The 9,332-nt window shown below is 35.5% G+C and overlaps 1 protein-coding gene across 1 annotated transcript in view; it reads right to left on the bottom strand.

The window, feature by feature from the left end:
- Nucleotides 1–455: 455 nt before the first annotated feature.
- Nucleotides 456–9,332, bottom strand: part of LOC129237016 (uncharacterized) — a 189,443-nt gene continuing 180,566 nt past the window's right edge. The window contains exons 15-19 of the mRNA XM_054871379.1: nt 7,878–7,942; nt 7,334–7,556; nt 3,311–3,438; nt 935–1,045; nt 456–777 (exon numbers count right to left, since the gene is read on the bottom strand). Of these exons, the coding sequence (XP_054727354.1) occupies nt 496–777; nt 935–1,045; nt 3,311–3,438; nt 7,334–7,556; nt 7,878–7,942 (809 nt within the window). The 3' untranslated portion in view covers nt 456–495. The remainder of the gene's footprint in view (nt 778–934; nt 1,046–3,310; nt 3,439–7,333; nt 7,557–7,877; nt 7,943–9,332) is intronic.

Genomic DNA, 9,332 nt, shown 5'->3' with positions numbered 1-9,332 from the left:
TTTTATGTCTTACTATACATATATGTGTTTATATACACATGCTCAACCGCGCAACATTTGTTTACTTACACACCGATTAACCTAAAGCCACGTGCAAATCTTCATTTAATGTGTTTGCAAGCATATTTTCTTTTCATATTCTCATATTTGCGCATGGTAGTTTATGCTTGCATGTATGAGTGTGCATGCATTCTTCTATGTCTATGCGCCGTTTTATTGTTAATTATAATTAAGTTTGTTTAACATTTTTGTATTTCACGAATATATATTAACTAATTTACTAACCAGTTGTAGCTTTGCTTTGGTACACTTTTTGTTTTTTCTATTTTCTTTAATTTTTTTGTTTTTTGTTTTTGCTTTGAGTATTACTTTCTTTCCTTATATCCGATTTATGCATGTACAAATATTAGTCATATATATTTATATATCATAATTTTGTAGGTTTATACGAGTATTTATCATATTTCTTACTTGCGATTACGTTTGTGCTGTGGGTCATGTTGTTGGCGTGAATCCTTCGCTGCGCCACACACCTCTTAACAGCGAGTCGGGTCCATCACTTAGCAGCGCCGTTGTAATGATGGACACCAATAGTGCCAGTGGCATGAGGAACGTTGTGGGTCCATTGTGCAGCTGTGCGGCTGCTTGACTACTTTCCGGCCAAACTACTTCGACTTCGGACATTTTGAAAATGCTCAATAGTCGGTGGGATTGCAATTCGTGATGCTCGGTGTTGATATGATGGCTGATGGTTTTCAGTATAGAAGTGCATTCATCCTGAAAGCGGAAATGATAAGTGAGCAAATAAGCGTTTGGTTAGCATTGAAGGCAAGTCGATAAGAGTTCAATGCAAACACGTCAAGAGCGCCGGCAAGGGCGAATGAAAATCAATAAATCTTGTATTTACTCATTGCTTCGTTTGTGCTATAATTACCTTCTCTTTACCAAGCAGTTCAATGGCTTTGAGTTTAGCATCGTGTGGCAGACGAGCGGCAATTATGATATTCTCATCGGTCATGTTGAAGAGCGTTAGCGTACATTGAGTCTGCGGCGTAGAAATGGCGGTAGTGGAAGACAAGTGGAAAGTAGAAAAGCAAAATGAAAGTTATGAAAAATATGTGCAAGTCAATTTATAAGTTCAAATATGCAGTCAGTTTTTCTATATAGTACACTTTGACGCTCAAAGAATAAAAAAGTAAATTAAAAATAATGAATTGAATTAAAATATACAGTCAAACAGTAAAGTTTAAGTTAAGATCTTCGAATGGAGAGAGTAGATATGCAAATTAATTATATTTCGCGTAAAACCCCAAACCAGATATAAAGAAATTAAAAAAAAAAATAAATAAATAAAAACCTCATCATAAGCATTACCGCAATTATACAAAGTGTCTCAAAACTAATCATCAAAATTAGTTTTTGTATAACTTTTGTACTAAATAAACAAAAATTGAGTGCTGGAAGCCTTTTTTTACCTTAAGCGTTTCATTGCTTTTTGCTTGCATACTGCACTTGTTTAGTTCACAAATGCCAAATATGATTGGCGTGCGATGCCATTTGCATAAATTATAAACCTTTCTTAGGGTGATTAATTTTGTGCCACATTGTATGACTATAAACATGAGAGCATATTGCACAAATTGCAAAGTTTTACACATCATGCAATGGAGCAACAGTAGAATAAGAGCAAAAAAAAAATATTTACAATATCTCCAAAGCATGCAATAGCGAAACCTATGTATATATTTATCCTTAAGGGGTTAGGGGTAGCCAGAATTAAAAAAAAATTGGATTTTTAGTTTTTGCATTTTTTTACAGTAGAATATCTTAAAAATATTGTGCGAAAATTTGAAGTGAATCCGACAAATACTTTTCGAGTTATTCAACAATTAACAAAGGGTGTTCGGGCGCTCCGGAGCGTTCAAGAGCAAGCAGCTAGCAGCAGCTGCAAGCAACCGACGTATGAAAGTGGCAGATAAGCGCGCTAACATAACACTCGAGAAGGTAGAATGCTACGTAGGCAACAGCAAATCGGTATTTCGGAAGCTGCTATGACGGCTGCATAACTATTATATAGCCCAGGAATAGACGACACAGTGTAAGTAATTAAATAATTCGTGTAACTCTACATAAATTAATAGCGAAACTTTAAATGCGTTTTTCTTAAAACTATGTTTTTTGAACTGGTGATCACTGTAACTTTCAATAAAATTTTATAAGAAAATTTGCACTGCATTTGAAAAACATAAAAATTTCATGGCTTTTTTTTAACAATTAATTGACGGTTTTTTTCTCGAAATTCCGAAAAATATTTCCCGAAGCCGCCTTATTGCTAATTTGGAAAAAAGATTCGATCAGGCACAAGATTAACTATTAATAAAACTAATTTCTCATGTCCGATTGATTCTAGATGAATATCCAAGGACTTGTAATGATCACGGCAAGGGACTTCTGGAGAAACGGGAGATAATTTTTACAATTCTTAATTTTTTTTGCTATAGTCAAGTCGAAAAATGATGTGTTAATGCTATGTTTTTATTTTTGTAAATTAAGCTATTGACTAGAAAATAATTTTTTTTTTAATCACCATTTTTTCGAGCCTCTGACTACCCTTAACCCCTTAAAGCAGCCCAAAATTTTACTGGCCTTCATAAGTTTGGAATACTTAAACGCCACAGACAAATAAAAATTTGTATGGTGGAAATGGGTTCGGCTGCCGTAGCCGAATCAGTTGGTGCGTGCGTACCATTCGGTAGTGTCTGGTTTCAAATGATAGAAAATGTTTTTTGTTTTGCTAGCAGTCGCGCTTCGGCAAGCAATGACAAAAAACCTCCAAGTGTATTTTTGCCATAAAAAAAGCTTCTGATAAAAAAACCATCTGCCATCCGGATTCGGCTTAAAACTGTAAGTTCCTTCACTTGTCGAACAACATCAAAACGCACGCCACAGATAGGAACTAACTTGACGGTTAGTTTGAATGTAAATTTGAACTTAGTAAGTCCAAAAACCTTTACCTCAAGTAAAATTTGTACTAGGCTTGTGTAATTTAGAAAGATAAAAATGTATGTATGTATAGTATAAAATAAAAACATATACACTTGTCCTCCATTAATAATATTTCACAAATTAAAATATTAAACAAAGTAAAAGCAACTATCTATTTTAAACTTTCAAAACTTTTTCTTAGTTTATATAAGCACCTCTTGTGCAAGAATACTTTAAAAATAAAATTTATACTTTCCCATTTCATACTAAATACCGTGGAATACAAATTTGCATTGATTACTTTTATATTCATATGCTTCCATACCTGGTTGTCTATGTGTGTAGTAACGTACTGCTGCAATGCTCTCACGGCATCCTGCACGCCGAGATTGGTATGTGGGCGCAGAAGCGCCTCGTCGGCTGAGCTGTAGCCAAGTAGAAGAAAGACGCCGCCTGAAAAGAGGAAATGAGAAAACTCAAATAATTAAGATATCCGGAGTTTTTGGGCAAAGCTTTAAAGAGTATATAGGTTTTCTGCAACAATGTGCGTAGCAATAATAAAGTCGTACACTTGAAATTTTTGAACACATACACATGTTACAATGTTTATTTGAAGAAAAGTAAGGAAAATTAATTTATTATTATTATTATTTATTAGAGCAATATGAAATATAACACTAATTGATAGAGCACACTAGCTACTTAGGCCTACGGTGCTAAAATTAATTTAAAATATTAATTAAAGGTAGAAAGTTCATAAGTGCTTGGTAACAAAGTATTGAAAATTATATTGCATTAGAAACGCACCACGGTGTCCTATCACGACGGCGAATAACTGCTGAACTCTAATACTTCTTTTTCGACAACGGCTGAGCGACTGACCACGACGAACTACCGCTTAAAACCGAGCAGAGAATAGTACAAGCGCTTGTATCTGATGATAGGCGATCGGTATATCGTTACTAATACCTGCTTACATACAAATACTTATTAAGATTTGCGAAAGATATCCTTAAAATGGTGATTTTTTCTTATATCATAGGAAATTTTAAAATGTTGCGAGCAACATGTTTCAGACACAACTAATGATGCACAAGATTATTGCGGAACTCATGTCTCTAACTATTAAGTGTAATTCTCTCTACACAGCAGTAAAAGTTAATCCGTAACATCACTTTATTTCAAGTGAAGACTTCGCAGCAAGAGTCAAAAAAGAGAAATAAATAAATAATCAAATCAAAATAAAAAGAATACGAGCCAAGAAATTTTAAATATCCAAAATTTTAAATAAAAAAATGTGGTTCTGGCTAATTAAAGGTAATGCAAAATGTCTAGTTTGCGCCCCGTGTGAGCTATCCTGTCTATTTAATAAATCAGTATGTACTCCTGGAAAGCGAATATAGCACGTGTTAGAGAATGTTGAGTCAAAAATGGGGGCTCCAACCAAAACTATCCAATTGGTCCTACACTGCCATTGTAAGGTCAATACTAACATACATATGTGGCACTAGTCTGGTGGCCCACAATAGAAAAAAAATATAACTAAACCAAGCTGAATAAGGCACAAAAAACATATATATTTAATATATATAATTGGCGCGTACACCCTTTTTGGGTGTTTGGCCGAGCTCCTCCTCCTATCCTCCTATTTGTGGTGTGCGGCTTGATGTTGTTCCACAAATGGAGGGATGTTTTTATGAGGAGCTTTTTCATGGCAGAAATACACTCGGCGGTTTGCCATTGCCTGCCGAGGGGCGACCGCTATTAGAAAATTGTTTTTTTTTTTTTTTTTTTTTTTTTTTTTTTGTATATTAATTTTGGTTTCACCGAGATTCGAACCTACGTTCTCTCTATGAATTCCGAATGGTCATCACGCACCAACCCATTCGGCTACGGCGGCCGCCCTACAGCGTGTATCTTAACTACTAGGGGTGGGACTATTCGAATAAAAATTATTCGAATAATAAAATCTTTATTCGAGAGGTATTCGTAATTCGAATAATATTTATTCGAATTTTTTATTCGTTTATTCGAATAATGCTATTCGAATACCTCACTATTCGAATACCTTACTATTCGAATACCTTACTATTCGAATACATCACTATTTGAATACTTCACTATTCGAATATTTTTTGGTAAATATTTATTTAGATTAGCGGACTACTAATCGGTTTATGTACAAGTGCATGCACCATGAGAAGGGCCAATGTAATTTTTATATTTTTAAAAGCATTTTCTCCCTCATGTAAATGAATATATAGTGAGGTATTCGAATAGTAAGGTATTCGAATAGTGAGGTATTCGAATAGTGAGGTATTCGAATAGTAAACTATGTACAGTAATGTAATAGTAAACTATTCGAATAGTGAGGTATTCGAATAGTAAGGTATTCGAATAATGAACTATTCGAATTATTTGAAACGAATAGTATTATTCGTTTTATTCGAATAATGTTTATTCGAATATTATTCGAAAATAATCCCACCCCTATTAACTACAGGAGCACTTAGCATCAGTCGCCCTACAGAAGCACTCAATGTACTAACTCATCTATTACCATTCGACTTACATATAAAAGCCGAATGAGGCAAAGGGAAGGTGTTTGGAAGATACGATATTGAAATATACACTGACGGTTCTAAGATGAACGGTGGTGTTTGAGTTGGTGTCTATTCGGAGCCGCTCAGCTTATCTAAATCAACTCGACTTCTTGACTATGGCAGCGTGTTCCAGGTAGAAATATTAACAATCGGAAAAGCATGCAAATCACTAAAACTCTGCAAAGAAGTTGGTGCAAGACGGTCAAGCAACTAATAAAACTTCAATAGAATTCCCAATTTACCAATATAATGTTCCCAATTCCTAAGATCAGATTCTAGTTGTCACTATGATACCTTCCGAGCATGTTTTGACTGCCTTTTTCACCTTGACTTACACTAAGATTCCTTTTATTATCTTAATAGTTTTATAGTATAGCCCTTGGATACTGTTTCATACATTTTGCAATGCCTTTGGTTCTCCCGTTGACTTCCAATCCTTCATACAACGAAACTCACGCCAAAGATAGGTTAAGATGAGTTGCATTGATTGCCACTCTCCTTGAGAATGAGAGGTCTGGAGGCCAAGTATGATACCACTAGCTGTTATTTCAGATGCAAGCTCCCCTCTAACTCCCTATGAGGTGAAACGATCTTTTATCTCTGATTAAAGATGAAATATTGTAGTTGCTTGCTGATTCCAAGGTTGAGATAGAGTTCAGACAGTGATGTCGCGTCCTGGGACTGGCGTCCTCCACTCTCTCCGAAAACGAAACACCAAATTCTTCCCATGTATTTATATTAGATAATGTTCGGCAACGATACCAACCGCCATACTAATGGAACGTTGGTAAAGATTTATGAGGGACTTAGTTCTGGGTGTACTCCTTCTAGAGCAGAATCGTCTAGTTACCGCGCAATTAAACCGCGTGATTCATCTACTGGTTGTCTGTGCGATATAGACTGACCTTGACTGAGGATAAAGAATGCTCACAAACTGGGCAAAATTTACAGATTTAAGATCAATTTATTTCCTTGCCGGTTCGTTCGCAATGCACTTCCTAGGAATGTCCAGAATGCCCTGTTCAGAATACCAGGCAATGCTCGTGGTGCTCTACTAAGCCAGCTCTTTTGGGATAGCTCTACATTGACCCTTTGAATAAAGTACCCCCGCACTACCGAGATTTAAGGCTGAACCAGCAGAGTTTGTATATAGTGATCGGTTGTGCTGCAGCAGACGAGTTTCTGACCTGCAATGCAACCTCCTTTAGAGCTACAATAGCTCAGCTTGTAAGACATTGAAGTAGTCAAATAACCGTAAGCTCAGATTCAACGACAGCAATTCAGAATGATTGCCACTTTCCACCTTATTATTATTTAGTATTGAGCTCTCAGTGAACTTAGAAACCGAATTAAGATTCTTAATTCTTATTCACATATTTCTTGGAATCGAGTTACATATCTTAAAATAGGTTCAAAATTGGTGCAAAAAAGTTTTGTGGTCATGCGCGAAACTAAGGTAAATTGGGTGATATAAATCTTCCTTCCTTTTGTGAAGTGGGAAGGGATTAAAAGTAGATATCTTGGAGATCTGCTAATGAAACAATAGCCGTCTTCAGCATGGATTTCATTATTTACTGTGTGGTGACTTATAAGTAAAGTAACGCCATTATTACATAAAAATTAAAAACTAGTATACCATTATCTAGTTAAGACTACTCAGATCCATCATACGGGAAAATGTATTAAATCTCAAAACACGAAGACGAAAATCAAGTTCATCAAATCAATAATCTTAGTCAACTTACCTGGCAACGTATATTCGCCCAAGGGTGGCTTCATGCAAATAAAGCGACCCGAATAGCAGAGGCAGCGTCCACGGAATGCCTGATAAGCGGGCGATGCATGACTGTAGAAGGCCAATGCGGTGCGGCAGGGCGCAAAGGGCACGCAGAGCGCATGGCAGGTTAGTGTTAGTGATTCACCACAACTGCACAGTTCACTGCATTCTGCGTCATCTAAAGAGTAGATCTGTGACGAAATGAGAAATAAATTTGATAAAAATAATGAAGGAATGAAGTTAAAAAGTTTTGAAAAAATATAGTTCAGTTCATTAAGAAGTGGGTTTAATTAATTTTTTTTTTACAATTTGCATTTGTACGAGAAGGGATTATATCAAAATAATTAAAAAAAAAAGGATTTTACAATTTCTGATTTTTTCCTTTAGGGACAAGTAATCATCATTCGTTCTTTGATTACTTCAAATTATAGTCACATTTTGTAACAAAAAAGCACGAATAATGACAATTTGAAACATACAACTGATTATTGTAGAAATATATTTCCACCCACCCTCTTGCTGGATCCTTCGCGTATTAACTGATCTGATTGATGTGGACGCTGAACAACGCAATTTCCTGGAATTGAAGAGTTGAAGAACTTTTATGTAGTAATAAATTCTTGGTATATGAATTTTTTTAATATACATATGTATGTAGTCTCGAAGGACTTGTGTACATGCATACATGAGTTGATTTACCAAATAAAAAAATAAAAAACGGTGATGTAAAAGCATTTGACGAACTCCAGCCGGAGCACGAATAATAAAGTAGTAAACCAAAATAATGGCTTTGCATGGCATAAGGACAACAAAGAAACAAATCAACAATAACAAATTACAAACACAAAAATGTAGCAGCACAATAAAGGGAAATACAGTAAATTGTGCAATGACATCATAGAGCGATGAATGTATACCAAATGAAGTTGGCGACAAATGAATGGAAACACAACTTTGACTTGAATAAACAGCTCAGAAAAACTAGGAAATAAATCAAACTAAAATGGCGCGATGTGAAGGCAATGAATGCTAGGAAATGCTGATGACTGACACATTGAAATAGGTATGCAACATATACATATTTATAGGTATGCACAACCCATTGCAAATATCTTGACGTTGAGTTGAAACGAACTCTTTAGTAGTTGCTGATATACTGATTTTTATTAACTGCTCTTCATATTTTATTTGTGAGAATATATTTTTATGGTGTGAGTAGCAAAATTATTTCAATATTCAATATATATGAAGAATGCCATTGTTTTATGTAAAGTTAAAGTTTATTTATATTTTATCACATTTGCTAGTTAACATATTATATATCACGTGTTTGTTTTTAGCTGCATGAGACTTATTGATAGCGATAACTATGGCTTGACAGCTGGGAATGGCATGAATCGTTTAACGCCAGAACTATGCTTCCAAATTGAGGAACTTTGCTTTGACAAAAAAACAAAATCTGATCGCGTAGTACATTGATGACCTCATGCATTTTACGCTCAACATAATCGGTCTACTGGCCAAGCAATTCATGCAGTTATTGAAATTGAAATTTGAATTGGTCGAGCCAAGAAACACCAAGAGATTTGGTGGCTTCTAAAATGGTCAGGCTAAGAAGTCCATTGTATTTAGAGCCCTGGAAAGAGGGTAGATAGTCAAGGAAGGAAGGAGAAAAGTATCAGAGAAAGAGATAGGAAAGAATAGAGATAGAGATAGAGGTAGTTAGTCCTGTGAGAATTTTCTAGATTCATTGGTAAATCTGGAAATATCCTCCAGTTTTAGAGAACGAATATTACTCATTCTCACGACATCGTAACTCAAAAATCGTAGTCTTGCTCTAGCAAAGGGTATCCTGCTCATTGCTATCCGCCTCCTCCAAGCACGCCAGGCTCATTGGATCCTCAATGATTGCAATATGACCACCAGCTGATCCCATGGGTTGTGTCCTGTAATAATACCGACCATCA

This window comes from Anastrepha obliqua, chromosome 1 (assembly GCF_027943255.1).
Source record: "Anastrepha obliqua isolate idAnaObli1 chromosome 1, idAnaObli1_1.0, whole genome shotgun sequence".
In the NCBI taxonomy this organism is placed as follows: domain Eukaryota; kingdom Metazoa; phylum Arthropoda; class Insecta; order Diptera; family Tephritidae; genus Anastrepha; species Anastrepha obliqua.
This window is presented reverse-complemented; position numbering and strand designations above follow the sequence as displayed.